The sequence below is a fragment of the Pseudopipra pipra genome, chromosome 6 (assembly GCF_036250125.1).
Source record: "Pseudopipra pipra isolate bDixPip1 chromosome 6, bDixPip1.hap1, whole genome shotgun sequence".
Classification (NCBI taxonomy): Eukaryota; Metazoa; Chordata; class Aves; order Passeriformes; family Pipridae; genus Pseudopipra; species Pseudopipra pipra.
Window position 1 is genome coordinate 59,281,320 of NC_087554.1, and position 27,213 is coordinate 59,308,532.

At 40.8% G+C, this 27,213-nt stretch overlaps 2 protein-coding genes and 1 long non-coding RNA gene across 5 annotated transcripts in view; 1 reads left to right on the forward strand and 2 right to left on the reverse strand.

Annotated features, from left to right (window-relative positions):
* Positions 1-753: 753 nt before the first annotated feature.
* Positions 754-11,981, reverse strand: SNAPC1 (small nuclear RNA activating complex polypeptide 1). Its single transcript, XM_064659431.1, has 10 exons — positions 11,738-11,981; positions 10,928-11,087; positions 9,759-9,899; positions 9,380-9,484; positions 8,328-8,486; positions 7,811-7,885; positions 7,077-7,139; positions 6,014-6,143; positions 5,272-5,352; positions 754-3,397 (listed from the first exon to the last, which is right to left on the reverse strand). The coding sequence occupies exons 1-10, from the start codon at positions 11,863-11,865 to the stop codon at positions 3,363-3,365; spliced, it is 1,077 nt and encodes a 358-aa protein (XP_064515501.1). The 5' UTR covers positions 11,866-11,981; the 3' UTR covers positions 754-3,362.
* Positions 11,982-12,036: 55 nt separating this feature from the next.
* LOC135416352 (uncharacterized) overlaps positions 12,037-27,213 on the forward strand; it is a 33,438-nt gene continuing 18,261 nt past the window's right edge. The window contains exon 1 of the long non-coding RNA XR_010431557.1: positions 12,037-12,944. This is a non-coding gene — a long non-coding RNA (uncharacterized LOC135416352). The remainder of the gene's footprint in view (positions 12,945-27,213) is intronic.
* HIF1A (hypoxia inducible factor 1 subunit alpha) overlaps positions 15,700-27,213 on the reverse strand; it is a 34,492-nt gene continuing 22,978 nt past the window's right edge. For 2 of the 3 annotated variants that reach the window (XM_064659428.1, XM_064659429.1), the window contains exons 9-15: positions 26,607-26,827; positions 26,141-26,421; positions 25,503-25,625; positions 24,870-25,264; positions 23,917-24,025; positions 21,055-21,181; positions 15,700-20,891 (exon numbers count right to left, since the gene is read on the reverse strand). In XM_064659428.1, the coding sequence (XP_064515498.1) occupies positions 20,740-20,891; positions 21,055-21,181; positions 23,917-24,025; positions 24,870-25,264; positions 25,503-25,625; positions 26,141-26,421; positions 26,607-26,827 (1,408 nt within the window). In that variant the 3' untranslated portion in view covers positions 15,700-20,739. The remainder of the gene's footprint in view (positions 20,892-21,054; positions 21,182-23,916; positions 24,026-24,869; positions 25,265-25,502; positions 25,626-26,140; positions 26,422-26,606; positions 26,828-27,213) is intronic. The other variant, XR_010431555.1, reaches the window with a different exon arrangement.

Consider the following 27,213-nt stretch of genomic DNA (forward strand, 5'->3'; position numbering starts at 1 on the left):
GAAAAGACTGCAAGTGGCACTTAGTGCTCTGGTTTATTTGAGAAGGTGCTGATCAGTCAAAGGTTGTACTTGATGACCCCAGAGGTCTTTTTCAAACTAATTGATTCTGTGGTTCTGTAAACTCATGTCACCTGTAAGTGTTTTAGGTTTATTCTGCTTTTCATCACCCACATTATACTTGTAAACACTGCACAGCACTGGCTCAAACCTCCCCTTAGAAGATCTTTTAGCTTTGAAAGCTAAAAGAAACGGTGATTACTACTGCATGAATGTAGCTCTTCAGTCAGTTGTGTATCCACCTCAGAGGAGCTTCAATCAAAACATATTTAATTTATGAAAAGTGTAACAACATCCAGATACACACTGTCATGTTGTCTGACTCCTATCCATCAGCACAACTGGAAGTTAGGCTGGTGTTACAGAGATGAAGTTTCCTTTCAGCCTTTAACTACTGTAGCAGCTGAGGCTACAACCAGGAGAGAATGTAGACACTAGAAAGTCTAATACCATTATTTGGAAGTCCAGAACTCCTGTTGCTGTGTTTCTTTTAATGACAGCTGCTTGCTTCAATGAAGCACTTTAGGAAGTCCCTCTCCTGTTTTTCAAAGCCTGTAATTGCCTATCTGAGTGCAGCAAGGGATTCTTTTATTTTTTTACTTTTTTCTTTTTTAAAGATTACATCAGCATTATGAAACTCTGCTCACAGCTGCCTCTTGAATTCTCAGGATTACTGTTTTGAAACATAACCATGCATATAGTCAGCAGTTCTAAGTTTATTCTTAATCATAACTTCCATTTTACATCTGTGCAATTTTATAAACAAATTACAGAACATTTGTTTTCAATTATTACAATATTAAAATAACTGCTAGTTGAATGCACCCATCTTTGTGCCTAGTCAAGCCTTTGCATGCTTCCAGTGCAGACCTGCAAATCGTTTTCAGAGGTGTGTGCGGGGAAGATTCATGTCACAGAATATTAAAAATCCTGACAAATTCCACCCCCTTGCTCAGCTCTTGGGACGGTTCAAAGATATAAGGAGAGGCAAATAAGATGGTTATGAAAAAGTGCCACTGCAGGGAACAGTATTAAAAATACTCCTTCAACATGTTAAAATAGACTTATGCCTAACACATGGAAAAATAATAATTCAGCTGAAAAGAGCCCGTCAAGAAAGTGAAAAGTAAGTTTTTGTAGCTGTGTTTAATTTTTAGGCTTACTGAGAAAGATAGCTGCAAGTTGGAGGGAAACAGAAAAGAGAAATCACTTTCAAGTTTCCATTCAAGGGATGAACCCAATGCCATGTAGCTGGAAGACCTAACTTAACCTCTGTGCCTAGAAACAGCAGAAGAGGATTGGTGCTCTAAAATTCATCCTTAAACAACTTCCTAAGTGAAGAAACTCTTTAAGAAAGTAGGAATTTGAAGTGGTAGTACCACTATCTGCTAGAAAGAACTCTCCTTCTTCATTACACCTACACTGCTGTCCATCAGTCCGCACATCTGCCCCCAAAGCACCAGCTGGAACTGACACACCTGACAAATGCAGTATTACCAACAGGATCCTAACTGACCAAAAAAAGTCTGACTAAGTTTCTCTTGAGAACCTCCTCATGTCTCTTGAACCTGCTCACCAAAAATTAGGAGCAGAAATGCATAGAGACCATGGGTTTGTGCTGGTAAGAGAAAAGCACAAGTCAGAAAACCCAAGTAAAAACCAAACTGTTCAAACTTTCCAGAAATGATACCTCCACAACCTTTTATAACTACAGAAGGGTCCTTTTAAGAAGATGACATCTATGGCATGTTCTATCCACAGACTAAGTCTAACCACCTTAAGACCAGAAGAGCAGTGGAAGAGTGAACAGTACACCAGAAAAAAAGGGTTGAGTGTAAGTGCATGTAAGATAAATTTAACTGTATTATTACCACTATAGGGATTTTTTTTTCTCTGTGTAGAAGTATTCTTTTCCTGTAACAGTTAGATCTGGACTAATAATGACTTTGGGACTAGACTGTAAAGATTTTGGTTATTCAACTGCATATTCAATTGTTCAGTTTACAATACAGTAAGGTTTGGCTTTATTACAAAGTGTTTCCTCTTTTTTCATTAACAAGGTTGAGTGCAACACTGGTACTTAATTAACAGCTTTTTCAGTGTTCAACCTGTTTGTCATTTAGGCCCATTCCTCCTTGCCAACCAGTGCATTTAATATGGACCCCTTTTATGGTAAAACCATTTTTATTCCATTTAAATGTTTTTTCTTCTAGGCAACAGCACTTCAATTCCTTTGGCCTTTGAGAGTCACACTAGCAAACTAATTCATTCAGCTTAGGTTCCTTTTATATTCAAATTTTTTCAAATTTCTATTTCATGGTTTTTCTTATAGAAAAAAATACCTCAACTCCTCTGGCCTTTCTTGATAGAAGAAGTGAAAAAATTCCACATTCTTCTTGAATTGTTGTGGTCAGATGGGGGTATTTAAGGCTGTAGCCCTTCAGGGCTGAGTGACACAAATTTTACTGCTTTTTATTGTTTACAGAAAATACTCTAGTTGATTATTCTGTTTGTTTGTTTTTTCTGCCATACTGTTGCCCAGCAATCATTTCCCCATCCTGTGCCTGTTCTCAGTACTGAGCTCCATGTTTATTTCCACACCCACTTCTCCCACTCCCCTCCCATTTATAAAGATCATTTTGAATTCCAGTCCTGCCCTTGTACATCTTCAGGTCATCTGCAGAATTAATAAACTCACTTTACATCTCTTCATTCAAATAGAGAATTATTCCAGATGATCTGTTGGAGACAGGGTACAACAAAAGGCTTGTCATCAAGTTCACTTCCACTTGTGTGGGATCAAACCGTGATCAACAGTGAAGTTACACACTATAAAATGGAGCAAGTAAACCATGAAAAATAATTTATTGCACTAATTATCAGCAGTCAGTAACCTTAGTTTTATGATCAGAGATAAAAGATTACAAGCATGTCTTATATGGGCAAATGTTTTGTGAGCTGTTCTTTTAACAGCCTCAGCTAAAACCATCAACACGAGTTCCAAGTGACAACTCTCATGTACAAGCTAAATATGATGAGCCACCACCTTCTCTTTTCATCTCAGACAGGACACAGCTACTTTGTCTCGCACAAGAAGCATTCACCAGATGAATAAAGGCACCAGGTGCTGTACCATGAGACATCTAAAGCATCCCAGTCACTACCAGTATTCCAGCATCACCTGTAGTTCTGGTCCCAGACACTTCTTGTATGTTCAAAGGCATCCAAAACAAGCACTTGGTGTTACCTCTGACATTTACATTTTCTCATTAAAATCAACATTAGTGCTTCTCCAACTGGATCCTCTAACATCTTCTTTTCCTCTTGGGGAGAGATACTTCTGAAATGAAATAGAGAGAGGGTTGGTTTTTTTTTTTAAGCTTTTCAATCTGTCTTCCCTCATGCAAATTGTTCAAATAGAATTCATTTTATCTAGCAGTGGAAATTAATTAGATGAGCTCTTGAGATCCCCCCCCCCAATTCCTCTACCAATGTTTTTTTAAATATTAAAAAAAAATCTTTCTAGATTCTACAGCAAACTATCATTCAAAATATCAATTAAAATTCCATTGATGAATACTGTACTTCAAAACTTACTCAGTCTTGAGAGCTCTCTGCTCCTCATGAACCCACTTTGAGACTTTGCTATGAAGCTGACAGATGGAATACTCACAAAAATTAAGCACAAAATATCTGAAGAGACTGCTTATGGGTATTTTTAACGCTTTAGAATTTACTGAAAAATTCTGAGAAATGCAGGATGTCCCTAATTTAGAAAGAAACTTTTTGTCCACAACAAGTGGACAAGTGAAGGAAAAGTAAATAAAGTACAATATTAAAAGCACCACTAAGTCTTCAATCTGATCATTTAAAATTGAATGAATTCTGACAACTAAAAGTGATTAGTCTAGAACTAAAAGTGATCAGAGAATGTAAACTCCCTTCAGCACTACAAGATGCTCTTTTGAATTTAAAAAGAGCAAATATAAACATGCTACCTCACCACAAATGTATTTTAATAGTTATTATGCTCGCTTGTATGAAATATCCCTCCATTACATACAATTTTGGATAGTAAATTAACTCAAAAAGAAACACTCCTCATGCTCATCTATGTCATTAAAGCTTTCCAGAAGTTGTACTTAACCCTTTACTCCCCCTTTTTAAGCAACCTAATTAAATCCTCCTCTTTCAGGTTAAGAACCAGTACCTCTAGTCTACCAGGTCTGCCTTCCACTGTGTAAGCAAGACCCATCAGCCTTAGAGTTGCTAGGACTGCCAGTGGAAATCTTGCCTTTAGCTGGCCAGCTCCTCCCCCAGGAACATTTCCTGTGTTTGAGACATGGCAGCCAAGCAGTTCCCTGGGCTCTTCCCTGAGCACAGCTAAATAAGGTACCTCTGGATAAAGAGGATGCAATTTTCTTTGTACTGTGCCTGTTCCATGGTGCTTAAGTTCTCCTCAAGCAACAGAGAACAGACCCTGAAGCTTCTGAGTTGCAGAGCAGTCCAAGATCATCCAGCATCTCAATCTGATGCTTCTGTAGAGCAACTCCAGCTTTGAGCAATCTGCTTTATCACTGCTTCCAAATTAAAATTACATTATTTCCAGCAACCTGAGTCATCCACTCCTCCACTGCAGTTGTGAGTCCTCCCTCAACGATGTCAGACAACTTCCAGTACAGCAGAGGATGCTATTACTGTACATGTGTACTGGAACTCAATCCCTGAAACATTGTCCAGCTGAAACTAAGGCTAGAGGGGAACCTTCTATGTCCCCTCAACGAAAGTGAAGGCAGCAAGGGCTGTTCTTACCTCATCTTACCTCCCAGACCTACTAGAACAAGCATCTTCTGTAAGTGGGTGAATGACCAAAAAAAAAAAAAAAAAATCACTTTTCCCTACACAAGGGAACTCTCCAAGCCAGACTTGTATTACAGAAGAGTGAGATTCCTTTTAACTGGACCAATTTTAACTCTGAACACACTACAGCAAAATACACATGACTCTGTATTTTGCCACAGTGTGCTCCTAAGAAAGCTCCAAATCAAAGTTTTAATTTCCTTACAATTAACGGGCTGAAAACTAATCTTAGCCTTTTCAAGGCAACAAGGCATGATCTGAAATATCTGAAATATCAGCTTCAGTTTCAGAAAAATACAGCAGAGAGCTATTGAAAAACAAGCCACTAGTTTGTTAGAATTCCAGTTACTGTACCTTCTTCATCTGAGTTCTCCTCTATGATTACTGGCATCCCAACGTGCCGAGTAACAGTTTCCTCTGCCACTTCCATTTCACCTGCAGACAGATTTTGAGGAAAAACTTTTTGTCAGCTTTTTTCCTTTTTTTTTTTTGCTTCAACATCCCTGGTCCAGCAGCTGAAAGACTGTTCACTTGCTGCTCTCTTCACATCCTAGTCAGATGCTGTAGAGAAACCTACATTTCACAGTACCTTCAGAACGGCTCACTAAAGAAATCTCCAATAACAAGTGATTAACACTACCAATTTAAAACAAATTAATCAGCAACTCAGTCCACTGTGATAATTCAAAGTGCCCTTATTCCTTCTCAACACTTCATCTACCCTTTTAAAGTCAAGCAAGAGCAACATTGCCTAATGCTCATCTCCGAAGAGGGGTTAATTTTGTCAGTAACCTTTTTTCTAGCAGAAGCAAGTAAGAAAATAGAGCTTGGAACTTTGAAATTAGGTTCCTGTCTTCAAAATAAAGATAATTCAAAACTATTTCGCTGTTTTATTCCACTTAACAAATAATGAGTAAACAAAAATCTTAGATGGCAAAGCAACTTCTATAATTTTAAAAGCTGGATATCAGAAAGACAATTCCCTCAGGAAAAGTAATTTCCCATATGTTCCACTGACTCACAGCTGCCTCTGCTAGCACAACAATGGACAAAATTTTGCAGTCTCTCCAGGTTCATGGATGCAATGGAGAAATACCTCTGACTTCTGGAGAATCTCCTCTCCTTGCTGGCTGTGGTCTCCTACTGGTTTTTCTACTTCGGCTCGGAGACTTCCCTGATTCAGAAGATTCTAACCTCACCTGACGGTGTCTTCTGGACTTGGAAGCCTAGAACCCAAACATATGAATGACACAAAGAAAGCTGAACTTCTACAGCCAGATATTGCTGTATGTCACTTAAAAACCAGCAAGGACCAAAGCACCAACTTCCATGTGAGGTGGAGAAGGGATAGAAGGGGAGAGAAAGAGGGAGGGAGGATTCTCACTAGTTGCTGTTCTTCAGTTTTAACAGGGCAAGGCCCTTTTTTGATTTAATGGGTGTATAACTTAAAATGCAGATAATGAAACACTCATTAATTCCCAAACCATCCTCTGTTGCTACCAAACTACACTAGGTCACTGCTGCACCTTAAAGCCTCCTAACCATCATATTTTACTTAGATGCCTACAAAACACTATCACTATTCATTAAAGTCTGGACTGCTGTTCAATCCAGAGCTCTGTTTCATTTAATAACACATTTTTCAATATGAGATTTTAATAAACAGAGGAAGTTGCAATGTTTCTCCTAGGCCTGCTAAAAAATGCCAAATCAATAATTTATTTTAAAGTAGGAGTTATTCAAACAGTGTTTCCAAGAACTTGCAACTGACTTTAAACTCCCAAGTTCCATTTTTTAAACAAGCAACTTCTGAGATTCCAGTATCTAAGATCCAAGGAATCTGAGCAATTAAACCCGCAAGTATTTTTATTCCATCTCCTTAAAATTCCATCTACTTAAACAGTGCATAGACATTAAAAGATATCTTGTAAATGAAAATCCCCCAAGCACAGGCCTTATCTGCACTCTTCCATAAAGCTAACAAGAATAATAAGAGCCTTGAGTTTCCCCAGTGTGTCAGGAAAACCAGAACATTCAAAGGTTGAATTACAGAGTGCAATTTTAACTCATTCCTTTCTGACCCAGCATTTACATTAAAGTGGTACTGAAAACTGTCCTATAAAAATAAATACATCCCTATCATCAAATTTCATACCTACCTCAGCAACTGCAGAGTAAGACCTGTATTTGATTCTGGCCAGGGCACTTGCTCTTTCAGAACCCTGCAAAGAAACAATAGTCCAGTCACCAAAAATTTTCTTATTCTCTCATGGCAGTACTGAAATGCAATATCACATCAGACAATCACTTGAGCAATATCTCACTACATCTGTAACTCTAGAATTAGTTCTACATAATTACAATGCTGCTAAACTGTTACTTAAAGAAAAAAAAAGTCCAAATTTCATTAAAAAGGTGGAGCATAATTTTTGTTGCCTTCACTGTTACAAAGCCCAGGAGGAGAAAATCAAATTTGAAACTTCACATCTTAATCAAATTCAAAGTGGAAATAAGCAGACAAGTACAACATGAGACAATTTTGTAGCATAAAAAAAATTAATATTGCAAATTTAGTTGAAATTCCAGGAGGAAGCATTAAGGAGTTTGGCCCAGAAAATACAGCTCTTTTCCTTCCTTACCTGAGAGAGACTTTTTATTACGAGCATTTAAGAGCTATGGTAGCAATAAATGCTCACAGCTCATCAGAAAACACTGTGATTTAAAATCAAAACCAAACAAGCAAACAAGAAAAACCAACCAGCCCCACCAGCTGTCCTTAGAACTTACTATGACACTATCAAGCCTTGACCTTCACTGTTTAGCCTGTGATCAGAAGTCAAAAAATGAACAGATTCAGCCTGTGCAACACAGCAAACTAGTTGAGCTTTCTTACCTCTGATTGCAGCAAAGTCTCATCTTTCTTTTTATTTTCTGTTTCATCAGTTTCTTTAGCATTTAGGAATAATTTCTGGGTGGAAAAAAAAGTATTTTTCTTTAAACATCTGTCATATACAAGACAGCTAAAATACAAGAACTGTAAAAACCAAAACAATTATTTACACCCATACACGTTTTCTTCATTGATCTTACACTGTGGCCTTTCTTTAATCCAAGAATAAGTGTTACAGAGGTATTTCACGAGGTCAGTCTAACACTGCCCATGAGTCACACCTTCAGAGATTCCCTCTCAGCAATGGTTATGGTACCACAGAGGCAGCACCATGTACAAGTCCTTTCCTCCACACCATACCTCTGCCTCAGGTTTTACACATTCCACGTCTCCAGTGTTAAGTTCCTTCTACTTCAGTCTGAGATTTAAAAGTTCAGAAGTAATCACACCAAGAAAGCCAGTTCTGACATGTTCACATAACCTGCTAAGTTGCCACAGCACAATAGTTGATATCACCCACCATTCTGTTCTGCTGCCATTCCTGATGTTCCAAGGTTATGTCTTTAAGAGTGACTACAAAGTCATCTTTTATCAAGCTCAGGGGCTTGTCTGGCTGGGATTTGTCAGCTGAAATGGCACACTTCATTTTCTGATAGTGGTCATGAATATTCATCAGTTCCTAAAACAAATTTCAAAAAAGAGTCTTTTCGAGAAAAAAAAAAATTATTCCAGCAATAAGGCAATATCAGTCCTCAATGTACAAAACCAGGGCTACACAAACCATTCTAACTGAACCAGGAAGAGTGACAGAAACAGATTCTGTTTAGATCAGTTGAGTTTTAGGGAGCCAAGCAATCCTGCTACCTAGCACTGACCCATCAAATAAGCAAAAGAAGAAAGAGTATTGTGCATTATTTAAACTAAGAAGGTTACTCAGGATCAGTATTCACAGAGGTTTCATTCTGATATGATGGTTTATTTTCATCTCTTCGGAGGAAGCATTTTACTTCACAGATTTTTGTAACACTGTATTCAACCTTGCTGATGATACACATTTGCCAGCAATGCAAGAACCTATACCTGGCTTGAATTACTGCATTTTTAATAAAATTTATTATACATTAAACAAAACCAAGTTTTGAAAAGGAGAAATGAAGGTTAGAGAAGCCTATGAACTTGCAGGATAAGTAAATTCATATTACCACAAGTATCAAGTCTCCAACTGCAACCTGCAGACATATCAAACCAAACATGCTTCCCCCCCATTTTCCATTTTTCTTTAAGTGACAATTAACCATTTACATCCTTCCCCTTCTACACCTTACCAAGGTAAGCCCATAAAACATTAGAGCATATTTCAGTATTGAAAAAAGGTACCACAATTCTGCCAAACTAAATGCCACGTTTCTGAGTGTTCAGTAAAATTACAGGCTATTACCCTAGTCTGCATTCCATAAGAGACTTAAAAAGGACAAGACTGTGCTGATTAGAGAAGTTACAGCTCTTGGACAGCAGAAGAAGAAAAACAAAAGAAACCCCCGTGGTTAATCTGTAGTTTAAAAGTTACTGTACCTCCAATACATCATTAGTGATGAGGGTGTTTACTCTGTTACTTGGGTCCTTAAACTCTTCTTTAAATTCATTTTCCTCAATCTTCTTCTTAGTTCTGTAGTTCAGCTAAAGCAAGAGACAATGTTTGTAACCTAAAAGCAAACTTAAAATGGCACCTCCTCTTCAGAATTCCTACTGAATATCCAACAGTCAGGAGATGCTGAAAGGCATAAAACCATCTCGACAGCAACAGCACAGAGCTTTGCTGTCACAGTGCTCAGAGTCAGCACTTCTCACAAATTATTCCCTAGACAAGAATTTAAGTGGCTGTTGAACTGTTAGCCACTGAAGGATAAGGATATTTTACTTAAAAACTTAAGTCTTTAATATAGTAACTCACTAGCTTTGGCATTGCTGTGAAATGGAATGCTCTGGCAAGTCGCAGTTTCCTGAAGATATATGCTGCATCATAATGCTGGGAGTCTATCAGATCCTGCTGAAATTTCTGGATTTCAGGCCAGTCCTTGAGGGCAATTCTGATCTGCATATTTCAACAAACAAAAATTAATTCAGCTGGCTACTGCAATCACATTCTACTACAGACAATACATGGATATGTAGGGTGTAGCATGTCACATGACCACAGAACTGCAGAAGGATCCTATAACTTTTGTTATTACTATCAACATTTTATGCAGATGAGCTCATTATGCTGTTGGGTTAAATCTTCTCACTACAGCTTTCTTTGACAGTGATGTGGAACACAAGTCCTTTCTGATATTTGAAAACATTAATTCTTCACATTCTTAAGAGTGTGAAATAGTCTGCACCAAGGAGACTCCATTCACTAGTGATCAGGAAACTACTTGTAACAGGATGTGCTACCACTGAAATGCTCATAAAAGTATCATTCCTTTATTTTTTCCTTTCTCTCCTGTCACATCTACTCTGCCACCTCATCTTCTCTCTACCCAAGTTAACCTCCTTGATAACTCGTGTACTCTCTTACAGTTGCTCTATTAGCAGTGGCTTTAAAATTGCCTAAATTCGTTTCTATAAAAGGCAGTAATTTCTCTGAGCTCAAGATATGAGACATCATGGCATCATTGTAGACTACTCCAAATGCAGTTTGTTATTTAAAGAATTTGGACTCCCCTGCGCATATGCACACAGTTCCCAAGTAAACCACTTCTTGCACCGAGTTTCCAACTCCTTTAGATACTGGTCTCCGATTCTAAAGGCAGCCAAGAGGCAGGTCATTCAGGCATGCACCCTCCCAACCTATTTATGAATTTCACTTCTGGTTAATGGGAACTGGAAATAATTCAGCCACTATTCATTCTGTTGGAATTCTAAAGACTAACTGAGGGTATAATGTAGCTCACCCTACAGCTGATGAGCACATTGTCTGTCCCTACCTTTTCCAATGGAACCATCTGGTTTGAAGTACTTTTATTTTAAGAAAACGAGAGGAAATGCCCTGAACATTTATGATGACAGAGTAGACAGCAGTATACCACACATCTTACATCTGGTATCTGCTGAGAATAGAACCTCAAGAACAATTACCTTTTGTTTTGGCTGACAAAGCTGGGTATTATAGAGCCCATACAAAAGGTACAGAGCACCGACTCGGATCTGGAAGGCATATGGGGGCAAGAAGTACTGCTGGGCCAGTTCTAAAGTCTTCTTTGTGAGCTTGTTCCTCTCCAAGGCTCTCATTCTGCCACTAAAGCAAACAAACAAACAAACAAAAAAGCAGTATGTTAAAGCAACTAAATATAAAACTGCAGGCTTTACAAAATCCATAATGCAAAAACAAGCCTTAGGTATTTTAATTGTATAGAATCATTGAATGTTCTGAGTTGAGAGGGACCCATAAGGATCATCGAGTCCAACTCCTGCCCCTGCACAGGACATCCCCAAGATCACAACATGGGCATATGGTCATAGGGCCCAAGTCCTGGGGAGCCTTCAAGGACAGCCAGACCTTAAGCTTTCACATATTAAATTCTCTGTATTAAATTATGCTCAAAGCAAAAAATGCAATGTCCTCCAGTCATGTTTTTTAACCTCATGAGAATTGCATCCAGCTCCTGGAGGAGTCAGCTCTCACATCACACGCCTGAAATAGACTGAACTAATAATTGCTTTCCAGTATTACACAGGGACCGACGCACCCCTACCATTCACTCAGACCCCAGGCAGACAAACCTCTCCCAGAGTTGGGTAGGCCTGAGGGGGAACACGGCTCACCCACACCCCCCTTTACGGCGGGGGAAGCCCAGCAGCGAGAGGCTGCGGGCTTTGGGAGGGGACAGGGGGATGCGGGAGGATGCGGGGGGATGCGGGGGGATGCGGGGGGGCGGCATCACTCACTAGAACACCGTGTGGAAGCGGCGCTCCCGCCACAGCTCGGCGAAGCGCTCGAAGCGGACGGTGTCGGCCTGCTGGAAGGCGCCGAGCAGCTCCTCGCAGTCCGCCTGCAGCCCCGGCACGGCGCTCATCCCGCCGCCGCCACCGCGCTCACCCTGCCGCGCTCATCCCATCGCGCCCATCCCGCCACCCCACATCATTCCCGCACATCCGCTCCACAACATCCCAGCGGCGCCTGCGCTGCGCCTGCGCACCGCCCGTGCCGGGAGGAGCCGGGAAGTACCGGGAGGAGCCGCCGGGGCTGGGGCGGTGGGGCTGCCCTGACCCCCCGCGCTCCCACCGCGGTCCGGTCCCCGCGCCCCGTGTGGGGCGAGTCCCGTCGGTGCTGGGCGCTCTCTCCCCCCGCCCCGGCCTCTGCCCCGCTCGCCCCCGCCGTGGAGGGTGAGCCCGGTCTGCAGGCACAAAACCCCTCCGAGCAGCGCATCCCTGGCCAGTCCCGGGGAGCAGGAGATGGTTCGGGCGGGAGGGAGCGGCGGAGGGTCCGCTCGGGCAGGCGCCGCTGTACCACAGCCCCGGGGATGCTCCTAAGCCGCGGGGCTTCAGCGCCTCCCGTTTCAGTCCCCGCAGGAGCCCCCAACACCGAGCCCGGTGGGCTGCGACCCGACGGGCTCGGGAGCAGCGGGTTCCCCACGGAAAAGGCTCCCGGAGCCGCGGTGCCGTGGGGACGTGACTCGCCGCCACGCTCCGGCCGGCGGTGCCCGCCAAGTGCCACCGGTCCCTGCGCTGCCCCCCCGCCACCCCCCGGCTCTCGGGCGGGGGGGATGCTCGGCGGCCGCCCCCTCCCAAAACCCCTCCGGGTAGCGGGGCCCGGCGGCTGCGGGAAAGCCCCGTTTCCACCTGAGCGAGCTGACAAGGCAGAGGGGACGAGCCGGCGGCCGCCCCCCCGAGCGGAGGGATGCGATGCCGTGCCCTGCCCTGCCGTGCCGTGCCGGGCGCTCCCCGCATGCACGGCCACACGTAGGCGGCCGGGGCAGCGGGGCGGGCGGGGAGGGGGCCGCGGCTGCCGAGCCGCACGTAGGGTGGGTGGGTGCGGCCTCGCCGGCGGCGCGGAGCGGGCGGAGGGGGCTCCGCTGCCCGCGCTCCCCCGCGCACCGAGGGGCTGAGCGGACACCCAGAGGAGCCCCGGCTTCGGAGAGAGCCCCGAGCCTCCGTGAGTACGGACCCGGCGAGCAGCGGGCACTGCTCGGGCGGTGGTGGGGTGGCTCCTGCGGGAGCCGCGGTTGGTGCCCGGGATGCTCCGCAGCCCTCTGGAGGCTCCCAGGAGGGTTTTTAGGGACGAGGCTCGTGTTTCAAGGCGGCGTTGCGGTGATTGCCCCTGCGGTCGGGGCTGGGCTGCGGGCAGCCTGCGGGTTGTGGGAGCGGGGATGGGCAGCGGCACCTGCGCCGGGAGCGGTCCCCAGGCTTGGCAGGAGAGCATCCAAGTGCCTCTGCACCCTGAGGGCTACGGGGATGTGGTCTCGGCTGGTGGGAGATCGCCCCTGCGCAAGGGGATCCTTAACGGGTGAGAAACAGCATGTAGGGAAAGTGTGGAATAAGCACGGGATGGAGCGCGTTACGCGTGTGGTGCCTTTGGGATATTTAAAACCTGCAGGAGTTTTGCCCAGCGACCAGATTAAAAATTCACATTTCGCTTTCTCAAGTAGCAAAATGACTGTTAAATTCTGCTTGCTGCGGTGCCGTGGTTTTTCCAGTTCACCATTAGCATCAACTAATTGATCCAAAGGTCGCTCCTTATGGCAGGGCACATCAAGCTGTCAGCTCCTACAATGACAGGAGCTTCCACACAGTGCTTCAGGCACGCAAGCATCTTTCCATATTTATTGTATGTCCCAAGAGGTTGCTGGAATCTAACCTTTAGCAGCCTTTTTTAGGAGACGAATGGCCATCGGGTGAACAGCTGTTGCCTGTGAGCACCACTGGTTGCCAATGTCATTGATTATAGGAACAGGAGCATTCACAGAGCTTTTGCATATGAACTGGACAGGTTTTATCAGCTGCAGGAGGAGAGCTGCACCTGCTGAGGTTTGGTTTGTGGGGGGGTTTTTGGTGGTTTTTTTTTTGTTTGTTTGGTTGGGTTTTTTAATTCCCAAAAAGACATTTTCATCGTATCATTTGGATTCACGTTAAGGGATGTAGGGAAGTGACCTCCTTCATCCAGTACATGACCCTGACTTCAACAGATTGTACTGATTTTAGAACAGAATGACAGCACTGTTGGGAAAACAGATATAATGTGCTCCCCCCTCAGTGGATTTAAGGATTCAAAGCACAAGTAAGTTAAAATTGACACATCGTGGAGTGAGTTCATCCTTACACACAGCTCAAGCCAAGCCCTGTTTAGTTACAGGAGTTACCCTTAATTTGATGGGAGCAGAGGAGCCTGGCTCTGGAGTGATGCTGAATTTGTAAAGCTTGAGTGTGTTTTCTGATTTTTGTATTTCAAGCACGCAGTGAGTGGGGTGATTTCTCGGGGATGGTGTTTCAAGAAACACTATATGGAATTTTTACTTTTTTTCCTAAGGCAGCTGGGGCTGTGTGTTGTCTCACTTTGATCGCGTCAGATGATGCAAGATGTAGTGAGGATGAGGCTATTGTGCCCATGTTAACATGTGCTAAGTCTTCCCTTGCAGAAAGTTTGGGTACAGTGTAAAGAATGAAAATGCAGAGGAATAAAACCAAGTAACGGGGTCTCTTAGTGTAATTCCCCTTATGTGGTATATAAAGTTAAATACAGTATCAATTCTTAGGCTAATTAATACTCTTTTTCATAAACTGTGTGTTTTCAGTGCTCCTTCAGATTTTTCATTACTACATTTCAATTCTTAATTGATGCCTTCCAAACTAAAGAAAAAAATTTTTAAAAACTTAGATGATGTAAGGGTGTGCTGGTTACTGTGTCTTCTTCATATTCTTATTTAATTCCTAAACAAAAGGGTAAAATCCTGTTTGACCTATTAATTCCTAGTTTCTAACTTGCAAGTTAAAAGCCATTTATCCTGCATAGATATAAATAATGGGGTTTTACAGGTGCACATGGCACAAGACAACTCCTTTTATTTTTAAGTATCTTATATGCTGTATTAGAACACATTTTCAAATTGAAAACATGAAAATAAATAATATTTTAATCCTTTTTTATGAAAATAAATCATGGATATATTTTATTAAATAGCATATTCCAAGTTCTGTATGTGCAAATACGCTAATAACAGATAACAGGATCATACTCTACTGTGACAGCACTCGCACATGCCTTCTGCTTTCAGACTTGTCAACCAAGCAAAAGCATTGCAAAATCTTTTTAGTCTGTGCAGTAGGAAGTGGTATTGATTTAACAGGACAGCAGGAGCCATAAGTCCTTGTCAAGTTATTTGCATGCACCGACAGCAGCTCAAATCACCTGTAGACATGATGGCAGATTCAAGGGGGTTTCTGTTTTGTAACTAAGGGTGTTCTTGATGTGATTACTCAAAGAGGTCTCATAAAACATTCTCTGGCTCCGTATCTGTTGCTTGCTCACTCGCTTGCTCTCTTTGGCTTTCCACAGGAAAACCTACACCATCCCTATATCGGACTTGTTAAATTGTATGTTTGGCCTCTTTTGTTTGTGCACATGGTCTGCTTAATACAGGTGGTATAACCACCTAAGGTGATCAGGATTCAGCTTTTATATAAATATAATGTTTATATTATATTTAATATCAAATATATGAATGCTTTTGGGAAAGTGACCACATGTCTGTCTGGTGCCCAAGTTTCTGACAGCAGTCAGTAAGATCTCAAATCTGCAAGGAGTTTGAGTTATTTATGCACAGTGGTTATTTAGTTCACTTTAAGGTGGGCTGCCACCTCCATCTTTTACTGCAAGGAAATGGGATGAACAGAAGGATCACAGGTGTCACAAATTAGAAACAAACCCTCTCTTTTATTGAATTTTATACTGTTACACAATCAAAAAGAAATACAGTCACAAGTACGTCAAAATGTTTCAAGAGAAATATCAATTGCAATACGTTGTACTTGGTTCCAAAAAAGAATTCCATTAAAATATACCACTTCTTCATGAGAGAATACTGCTATTATTCACAAAATCTACTGTACTGTATAAATCCAGTAGCAAACTCTTTAACTTTTTGGTAACTTGCTCAAGGTAAACAGGGAAGCAGAAGGTAAATGACAATTCATTTCTAGAATTTGGATCAAAAATCACTATTCCTCCAGAATGGAGCTTTCCAGGGAGTCAAGTGCCTAATAGCTAATAGTATTTTTAATGAAAGCTGAATACTCAATCATGTGAATTCCTATGAAAAAATGGCCTTCCTACAAAGTATTCCTGGCCTGTGAAGTGTTTGTTTTCATGCTGAACAATTACAGTTTGAATAACGTGCTTAAGTGCAGTGACATTTGAGTGAGATGTGTGCTCTGCTCAGGAGCAGCTCATCAGTGGGAATGGGAACAGATGGCTGACCTGGGGCATGTCCAGCCTGGCTGACAGTGGCAGGATGCTCCCAGCTCCCACTGCAAAAGGTTTACTCAGCAGTGTAACAGCAGAGAACACTTGCCAACAGATACTGGTGGAACAACCCCCAGTTCTGCCTTTAGCTACAATCATTTAGCCGTTTAATTAAAGAGCTCTTTAAATAATGAAAAATTACTAATAAATATGCAATAGTTTAACCTGTAATCACCAGACTTTTTTGACCCTACAGTTGTATTTCATTGCAAGCAGAGCTGATAATTTCATCCAAAATAAGCTCTGAAGTCTTTAAATTGTCACTAGTGTTATGTGTAAATTGTTCTTTTTGGCCCTAATCTGTGATTCTTTAATTCAGTATTACTTTGTGAGACTTTAATGTGCGTACACAGACACTGAAGGAAGGAAACTTAATAGTAAGTTGTTTCCATTTCACTCAAAGGTTTTCAAAGATCACCAAGGTCCAAGCCAGTTGCACCAGGTGAGAGGAAAGTATGTTAGAAAGGTGTATTTTGGACTACAGGTGACCTTAATTTACCCAATATACTACACCCTTTACCCAGTATACTACACCCAAGATAAGTTACTGGACAGCAGATTTAAGTGACTTCTGGGAAGCCACAGTTGCTACTGCAACTACGTTTGGGTAAAGGAATGAACAATATCATCATAAATACTAGTTTAAAAATTCCTTTACCTTTTAGCAAAATCATCACTGTTGATGATTAAAACATCAATTAGAATTCATATTTAAAAAGAATAATTGTGCTGTGCCCTGAAGAAACCCTGGCTTAACTATTGCTGTAGTCAGGAAAACCAGGAAGCTAACTTTGTTATTCTCCTCAGTTTATCATTTCCACATAATCTAGCATGTTCTCTATGCAGGAGGAAACACTGTATTTACCCACAGTTTCTTCTTAACTTCTAATGGCAAAGGATAAATCATAGAACCACAGAATGGTCTGGGTGGGAAGGGATCTTAAAACCCACTTAGTTCCGAGCCCGTGCCATAGGCAGGGGCACCTTCCACTAGACCAGGTTGCTCCAAGCCCTGTTCAACCTGACCTTGGACAATACCAGTGATGGGGCACCCACAGCTTCCTTGGGAAACCTGTGCCTGTACCTCACCACCCTTCTGGTCACAAATTTCCTCCTAATTTCTAACATAGTGCCTCTACATTTAAAAAAGGCAGCAAGGCAGTAAAGAAAGTATTCAAAATCAATAAAAAAACATTAAGGAAGCAATTTATTCTAGAAGCTTGTCCTCCAAAGTACGTTTAGAATCAGGCTGTGTATTCCTGGAGTCTAAGGGGAAAAAAAAGATAGTTTAACAGGGAAAAAAAAAGGTAGTAAAACAGAAACAAACAAACAAAAACAAGCAACTGAAAGGTGTACTTTTAGCTTTGCAAACTGGCATCTGCATTTACCAAAGCTCATGCAAGGCCAGAGCAATTACTATTACTTTTCCATGCCTTCTTCACTGTCTCTAGGAGGTCTGGTAAGTTTTTGTTAAGTTGGTTTTTTTTCCCTAGAGTAAATCAAAACAGCTACTGCAGTTCATCCCAGTAAACAAAATGCTGTGCCTTGTTACTATGCATAGTAAAAAACGCAAGAGTTGAAAAGATTCTGGCTCTCTTAAATCCACAGCTGCTGTCACTAAAATCAGAGATGATCAAGGCAAGGTTTGATGGGATTCTGAGCATCTTGGTCTAGTGGAAGGTGTCCCTGTCCATGACAGTGCTGTTGGAATGAGGTTATCTTTAAGGTCCCTTCCAAGCTACACCATTCTGTGATTCCAGCAGGCTCACAACCACAAATCACATGGGTCACTTCATTTTACCTCCTCTTTTTAGCATGGACTTTTCTCTATGAAAACTTAACTGCCCTCTTAAAGTACACTGAAGAGGAACTGACAGATCCAAACAGGTCAGGTTCCTCCAAAATACGGTCAAGAGGGCAGCAGAACACCATCAAGCAGGATGGTGTGGCATTTCTCTTGGGAGATGCAAAGGGATAACCCAATGGGGGCAGTACAAAAAGCAGAACCCAGCTGCACTTCTCACCTGCCTGCAAGACCCTCCCCACTATCTCTCCAAAGTATCACGTCAATCCGTGCAGAGCTAAGCAGGAGGGATGCCCCAACAGCGGGGGCTTTAGCTGACTTCACTGTTTAAACCTTTTAACTGCTGACAGAGAAAGAAATGCCATGGAAAGAATGCCAGCCCCGAGACCTTGCACACCAGGCAGGCAGGAGCTCTGCTGCTTTCAGCCACAGAACTTTGTAAGCTGTATAGGCTGCATTAAAAAATCTTTACTATTCAGTGGCAGGTGTATACAGTGAAAACGTTCTCTGCACGAAGCTTCAGCTCCAGCTGAGTGCCCCTGCCCACTTTATCCTCTCTGTGCAACTTCTACGCAAAACTGTGACAAGTGTGTAACCACCTGCTGCCAATGCCTTATCTTGCTCATAGTGTCCTTTTGGCTTAATACAGTTGTGGCAGTTTGGATAGTGCATCTTTCAGTGAAACAGTCATTTTAGAGAACAAGTTAAGCTTACGTACTATTATACTGATTTCAAAGCAGTGCAATGAAACCAAAGTTTACAGCGTTAATTCCTGTGAGACTCCACAGTTGATTACTTACAGAGAGATAAGTTATTTTTAAAATAGTTTGGAGAATGCACAGAATATCTTGACCATATTTACACAATACAGGGTTATACCAGAAGCATCATGTTTTATGACACCAAACTAAGAAAAGTCACCGAGTCGACAGGACAAGAATGTAGAACAAGTTTTATCAAGTACCAGCTTAAATTTTTAATCACGGAGTTTCGTGATAAAAACCCATCTTAGATCGATCACTCCCGTGAATTTGATTTTTTCCTGCTTTCCTGTGTTACCTTGATAAAGCTTCCAGAGACAAGCAATTAAGCTGTTCATAAAGGTGAATCTTTCTGCTCTAAAGTAACACAAATATGCTGCCTCCTCGCTTTCAGGTTTGCTCACTGGTGTGATAACAGACTGAGAAGTGTAACGTCTTTGGCGAGTGGTAGTACAACACTGTCTAGGAGCACTGAATAGGCTCAAATAATTAACGCAGAGATGTTACAATCAAAACAAGGAAGCAGTGATTTCCAATCAACTCTAAGTTAAAAAGGGAACACGGATGAACAATAACCACTAACAAAAATATAAATTATCTCATTTCTCTCAGATAACACACTCCCCGAGGGGGCCTGGTCCACATATAGTTTATTGATGTAAGAAAACAATACAGTTAGTGTTAGATCCAACCACAAAGAGCAAAAGAATGAGTGAATGAAGGTTTTGTACAGTACATATAGGAAAATAAGATGTTTGTGACAACTATATATTTCTAAATAAAAAGGCTTCTAAATATATTCAAGTTATTGAAATCTACATGAAAACATATGGATGTTAATAGCAACAAGGTGCATAAAACCAAAACATCAAAATATTGAGCAACTCAATGTTGTACTAGATAAAAGTTTGCTAACAATGCAAGATGTTTTACAATCTGCTTGAAATATCACCTATACCACACAGGGTAAGCTGAACATTTAGATTTAAGATCATACACAATATTAGCATTAACTTCAACAACTACAGGCAGGGATTTATTTTTTTTTTAAGCTGGCAAAGTGACTACTTTAAGAACATCAAACTTTCTCTAAATTGAGAACGTATCCAAATAAAATGCTGCTAGCCCTTTCCAGATAAACCCTTTCCTTTGACTAATTGACCACACTCATTGAAGTCAAAAGCGTAAGACAGCATTTAAGAACAATTTATATTACAACGTGACTAAAATAATGACATAATCCAGGTTTAAACATGTTTTCATAGGCAAACAAAAGATTCTTCTTAAAAACTAGTTTTTATAAATGCAGAATATATTGCATGAGGAACTGCTGGTATTTTTTAAGAAAATATATTGTGCGATTGTGGCTACAATGCACTGCTGCAAAGCATTGTTGTTTCTTATAAAAACTATTAAAATAAAAAACTTACTTGAACATAAAGAGTAAGAGAGCACAAGTCTTCCAACTACCTATGAAAAGCAGCATGGAAGTATTGCCAGTTTTTCTTGTGTTGACATTTTACTAATGGTAAGTTTTGGTGACCAACTCCCCAGCCAAAAAAATAAATATTTTTTTTTTAAAATTAGGTGCATATTTCAAAGCTGCTATTGCAAGTGTGTTTTAAATGTAATGGACTTAAAAGTGTATGTACCAAAGAATTATAAAAATGCACTAGTTTGAGTTATTGTTACATAAAGAACATATTAAAAAGACTGTCAAAATAAGTAGAAAGGGGATCAAAACTGAACTAACTGAATTAGTGCAGTACTGTAGCCAGGCTTCTAAAATCAGATATAGAAAATATAAATAGACTGCTTTAGGTGATGATTCACCAGTGTCCAAAAAAGGAACAAGTTTTGTGAAAGCTCAGTTAACTTGATCCAGAGCTCTGAGCAGTTCTTCACCCTGTAGCAGGTTTCTGTTGCCTTGTATGGGAGCGTTTACTTCGCAGTCGTAACTCGTGAGTTGGGGGAGTCCACTCTCATCCATCGACTGCCCTAGAAGTTTACTTGCTATGTCTAAAGAGGGAGGGGAAGGAGAAAAAGTGCACTTTATTCACCATGCTTAACCTCTCCTCCAGAGCTGTTCATAAGGAGCTAAGTTTGGATAGTTTTGGCCTGACTCAGTTCTCTTTCACACAGTCCCCTCCACCCCCGCTGCCTATTAAAGGAAGATACCAACCAGTTGATAGTAGAATGATTGTCTTTTGCTCCACTCCATTATGACCATTTGTTTTGCATCCCTTTACACGTTTCCAAGCAAGTGATGCATTTCCTCCACGGTCTCCTGTCTGCTGGAATAAAGACCCCTAGAAAGAAATAAAATGAATCTTCTTTATTGAATACTGTATCTTTCTATCCCTCCACATCCCTCTTCCAAATTAACAGTTCCCATCACTAGTTACTAATGTAGGCACTGATACAATTTAAAGTGGCCTTTGTTCAGAACTTGGGAAGAAATGTATTTACAAGTCCACTAACCTTGAAAATTACTTAAATGAAAACTGAATCAGATTTCAAGACCTTACTTCCCTTACAGAAAACAATTACTAAATCCTGGTTATCACCAGTTACCACAGTCGAGATTAGCGTGTACATGTACACATACACACCCATTTAATTAGCACTGCTCTGGTGTGAGTAAGCATCAGGTCTACACTGGAGTCTCTAATGGTTTCCTGCACTGGAATTAACAGTGTATAGACAGGAGATTCAGGAACCTCAGTAGGTCAATTCTATCTAAATTTAAGATGTGAATTCTGCTTGCACTCCAGTTATTGCCTTGTGGGGAATGCAGTCCTAAGCCAGTCTACTGCAGATACAGCTCCTTAGCATATTGTTTTGACAGCAGCACAGAAGATATGGGGATTAGGAAGCTGTAAGGGCTTCATGTAATTAGGATAAGGAAGAAGCAGCTGCCACTGAAACAGATGGAAGGAAAAACCGCGGTCTTAGTATCAAGTTTCCTGGCAGAAATAGTTGAATCTGCAAAGTTTGGTCTTGTTAGTAACTACTGACTGCTGCAACAAGAGAAGGTATTTTAGAACCCTGCCACTCTAGCCAACACTTAAAACAGTAAAGAGCATGTTTTCAGATTATGAAACACCCATGCAAGTCAAAAGAACAGATTTATAATAGAAGGTACAGTTTACTCAGAAGCTGAGGTCAGTAGTTACCTACATTGTTGCTGGTTCACTTTTTTATTGTGAATGCAATCCAGCCCTTCATTTTAAGAAAAGTATGGCTCATAACTGTTCCAGTGTAATGATTTAGAACATTATTTTATAATCAGACTACGACACATCTTGCCCTCGCCTAATTCTCCTGTTTCCTAGGAAGCTAAAGGAGTACTTTACTTTGGTCTTCACTTATTTTCACTCCTTGCAAAATACGTTCTGCTTCCCTAAAGCTAATAAGCTGTGCCAAGTGTTTGTACAATTCCAGAATAGCGTGTATCCCAAGCCTGGATTTAACATCATTTTTCTTCTGCGTGTGTGAAAGGCCTGTGTATCCCTCTCAGAAATCCATTCTGGAGAAAGAAGCCAAACAGCAAAAGCACTTTCTTAAAATAACATCAGTAAGACCCAGCTTCATGGAAATTGAGCTTCTGATTCTGAGAAACCATCAAAATATTTACAACACTTTTGTTAGATACAGAAAAAAGAAAAAGGTTTAGCAAAGGATGAAGTCTGAACCTGTAAGCATTAAACTGGCACTAAGCACAGAAGACTGAAAACTGTTACAGCAGTTAATACTGAACTGCTTGTGTTTTGTGTATTTAATGACATCCCAAGCTATTTTGAATATTTTGTCAGCAACACTGCAACAGCTGTAGCACCACTGCATGAGCAAAGGGCAATGGAAGGCAACAAAATTTCTTGCAGAGCTATGAGTTCTAATATGGCTTCTGGAAGCAACAGAACAACATGCAAAGCATTTAGCAAATGAAAACAATGGCATAATTATGATTTAAAGAAAAAATAAAGTGTTTGCCTCATAGAAAAACTGGACATATAAAATCTTTCACAGCTCTTTTAGCGGACAGCAATGATAAAGACAACAAACAGTGATTTATCTCATGCCCAAAGCAGAATACTAGCACAGGAATAATGCATAGTTCAGAGGAAAAATAATCCTGCACTGTAAGACATGATAGGTGACTACAATTAGGAGATGGACCACTAGAGAAACAAAGAATCTCAAAGGCTACATTGCAGTAGAGGAAGTAAGACTTAACTGTGCAAAACTTAAGAAGTGGAAATTTGCAATGAAGGCAAGAAGAGAGAGAACAGTGTACGATGGCAAAGCTCAAGGGCTCAAAAGACTAAGAACTGACAGCAAGAGACAAAGATTATGGAGACAAAAATACCCCTGCAGAAAATAACAAGCTGGACAACCCCCAATTAAGTGACACAAATATAAGAATATCTAAAAAGTTTCTTTTGAATAGTTAGGACAGATGATGACGACCTACTCCAAAATCACACACACTAATACTAGACAGAGTGTGCATGGAAGAGAGTGGTAGTAATAGACATTTGCTAAGTTATTATAGGACTTCTATTCCCTCATGGTTCAGATGGTCTTGTTATCTCATTAAGTAAAGGAATCTCAGACTTCATGGAAAAATGAAAACACAGAAAGAAGCATAAGAACCCTATCTCTGGTATCGACAAATATGAAAACTGAGTTTCAATTCAAAAATGAAATAAATACAGCAATTACACATTTCAATGTGATGTCTTACATTTGTGCATATCCTACTGAAGAACACGTATGTTCAGAGAAGAGTATCTTATACCTAATCAAGAAATGTGCTTGAGAGTAGAGGGGACTTTTGAAACAGCTGACAGTAAAAGAGAACTAAAATTAGAGTATCTGCATAGATATATAAATATAAATTTCACTATCAAACAATTAATTATTTCTGATCCCAAGATTCCATTGCTTATCAACAGCTCAACTCAGGAGTCTGCAGTGATGCCTCATTTCAGAAATTGCAAGGTTAAAAGGGAATATTTTAAAATGGTAAAACAAAACTCACAATTCCAACTGCCTGAAAAAGTGAACCATCATGTTCCATTTTTCGTTTTCTCTGAGCATTATGCAAAGCTAGCATCTTTGGATTTAGTTCTTCATCCAGTGCAGTAGATCTAAGAAAAATTGATTCAGGCTGTTAAGACGTTTCTACTCTCCTCAGGCCATTCTTCTTTCGTGGACACTTATATATACACATCATCACAGAACTGAATTTATGAACTCTACTACTTTTCGTTCATAAATTGACTCATTTCAACAATCACTGTCTATGAGCATAGCAAACGTTAGCTTTTAATCTCGCTGTGAAGCTCAAAATGAGTTTTAACAAAAATTTTTAAATCTGCAGGAAAAAAAGCATAAAAGTTCAGCAATTTACTTTTGAAAGAAGGGAGAGAAGGGTGAGGGAAAGTCTTTTTTGAACACTTCTATGTACGGATAAATCTTTTATGCATCATAAAACTGACGTTTGACTTTACGTAGTTTTCTATTGTGGTAAATGTCTACTACATGCACCACAGTCCATCATCATAAAATATGGCTCATTTTAAAAGCAATAAATGTAGCTCAGACTGTAGCTGCCCCTTACTTCTAACAAAGTGGACAAGGAAAGCACCACAAATACTGTGTGGGTGCAACTACCTGTAAATTGCCTACTGCCTTCTTGTCCAAAGGCTGCATGTCAGGTACAAGGCAGATCAAAATCTGAACACAGTCTGCACACAGTAGCTGCCTGTTACATAAGGTGCTTATGTAAAAGCTACAGTAAAATTAACTCCAGGGAGGTTTACTATAAAAAAAAAAAAAACAGACTTGTTTGAAGTGTCCAATTTAAATGTACCAATTCCTACTTTGAAGGAGAATGCTGAAGACAACATACAACACATGGCAGAATTTATAGGTGTATTATATCTAGTTCCTTGAACTGACACTAGGCCTTAAGCCGCGCTTTCAAAATACCTTTTATTCAGAGTTACTGTTAGCAAGCTGGGTGCTCCTGGAGAAGGTTTTTCCGTCTGATCCACTGTTCCTTTTCCTGCTCTGATTGGAGAGGCGGTTCGACTCCTGTTCCCCCCGTAAGGCGACGCCGGGGCACTACTCGTTTCGCTGCCCACGTGCACAGGAGACGAAGGGACGATTATTGTCTTCACATCGTCCGCACGTTCCACCGCCGGCTTTATCTCCTCAGCAGGACTTGGCGGCGTCTGAGTCTGCTGAAATATGGTAATGGTGGCTGCACTCTGAGAGCTGGAAGAGCTGCTTTCCAGCGGAGAGAGCTGATCAAAGGATCGCAGCTGGAAGTCATCATCCATCGGGATGTAAGGAGCCAACATCTCCAAATCTAAATCGGTTTCCTGGAAAAGACGAGACGTAAAACTTATAAATATGAAAGAAATCTCAGCTAGGACTTCATGGCTTCATCAAGGCTCTTCCTTTTACCAAATCTTTAACTATTTTTTTGCACTTTAATAAAAATGTTACATAAAGAATGAAGGAAGTTCCTGAAGACGTCCTAAGGAGAAAGAGAAGCACATTCAGAATAAGTATGATGATGATGATGATGATGAAGACTTTTAAGTTACTGTACTTTACCTGAGTAGAGAACGGATTTTTTGCTTCTGTATCTATGGCAAAGAGTTTCTCCACTAATTCCAGTTTGAATTCATTCGCCATATCATTATCCACGTCAAAGCAGTAGTCGTTGGGACTACTGGGCTGTGAAGACATTTTGAGCACAGTTTTAGGTTTCCCTCATTACACCATTTTGCACTGTTATCTACAGATTCTCTGAAATACATTCTAATTTAATTTCAAACTTAGTTGCATGAAATTCAAATGGGAAGGGAAAACACTTACACTTGCCAGTATACATTCAAATTTACCCCACTTGGGAAGCACTTGCCTATCTGGAACCTGGAAGTAGCCCCTACAGTAACTTATTACAACTACTTTGCTGTTTAAGGAAGTTGTGTCTGAATCATTCTTTTCTAAAAAGACCAATCCCAAGCTCTCCTCATTTCTATAAGATGGTACTGCATGTGTTTGCAAGACTCGCTTTAATGAAAAGATATGAAAATTTATCTGTTTCCTCAGATCATGGCGTGAGCTTAAGTCACAAGGTAGAAATAATTCCCAATTCCTGTCCTGGCTGCATCCTTAACCAGATTTGCCCCACAAGCCCCAACAGCACATACATTTTAATGACAGCATATCCAAATTACGAAACTAACCTCAGGTGAACTTTGGCTGGTACTTGCATCAGAAGGGCTGGTTGGTTGCTCTTGCACCTGAGGCATGGTAAAAGAAAGTTCGAGTGGCTCTGTGTTTGGCTCCAGCTTTAATACAACTTCTCTATTGAGTGCAGGATCAGCATTGCTACGAAGTGGCTTTGTAGTTTCAGAGGCAGGTAGTGGGGACATTGCCATATTTATATTCTGCAATTTCTCACTGGATGAGGGGAGCATTACATCGTTATACAAAGGAACTTCATCACATTGTTGTTCATCAGACTCTATAAAAATTAAAAGAAACCATCAACCTAAGTAACAGCACTGTGCGTGTCTATGGACCTCAATAAAGTTAAACAGCAGCTGAAATACCACTGGGCAAGTGGTACTGGGAGGTTATTTTTTGAAATCTACTTTAAAATACTAACTTTGCTAATTAGCATGCTTTCCAGTTTAAACACACACCCACCATTACTGCTGAAATCTAGAGAGATAATTGTGTCTCCAGCAGCTGGGGCCAGCACAGTTAAAGCATCTGGTTCCTGTTTAAGTTTTTCAAAGAGGCTGTTGGTATCATCCAGGTCATCTTTACTGAATATTTTGGTCATTTTCATATCAGGAGACTCCACTGGTTTCAGCATACACTCAGTTTGTCCAAGGGAAAAAATTAAGTCCTTCTGAACAATTCCACTGTTAGACAGAGAGGAAGATGACTGTTAAAGAACAGCTAAAAGAAATAAATTTTGGCTTAACAGTTTTGTAAGTTGAAACCCACCCCCCTTCCCTAAACAAAACAAAAAACCCCACCACACACATCCCACAAAATTACCAGGATAAGGGCTTTAAAAATTCTTTTTTTCTTACTCCTTCTTTCCTCAAAAGTAACAGACAAAGCAAGTACTGACTGTAGGGCCATCAAAAAAAAGTAACAAAAATAAACATGCTTTTCTGAAAGCATTAAGGAAGACAGAAAAAAAAAGGGAAAAAAATTAGATATTTCCTAAACTACGTCTGTACATGCAATATCTCGACAGATTTATACTGGTACATTCACTAAAGTTTTGAAAAGCTAATTT

What these genes read in the sequence shown, in the direction of transcription:
- SNAPC1 (XM_064659431.1), bottom strand. Translation starts at nt 11,865, where the DNA reads ATGAGCGCCGTGCCGGGGCTGCAGGCGGACTGCGAGGAGCTGCTCGGC. An exon ending in TTTGTCAGCCAAAACAAAAG is followed by an intron (nt 9,900 to 10,927) that starts GTAATTGTTCTT and finishes TGAAATATGCAG; the next exon opens with ATCAGAATTGCCCTCAAGGA. An exon ending in AGATTCTCCAGAAGTCAGAG is followed by an intron (nt 5,353 to 6,013) that starts GTATTTCTCCAT and finishes ATCTGTCTGCAG; the next exon opens with GTGAAATGGAAGTGGCAGAG.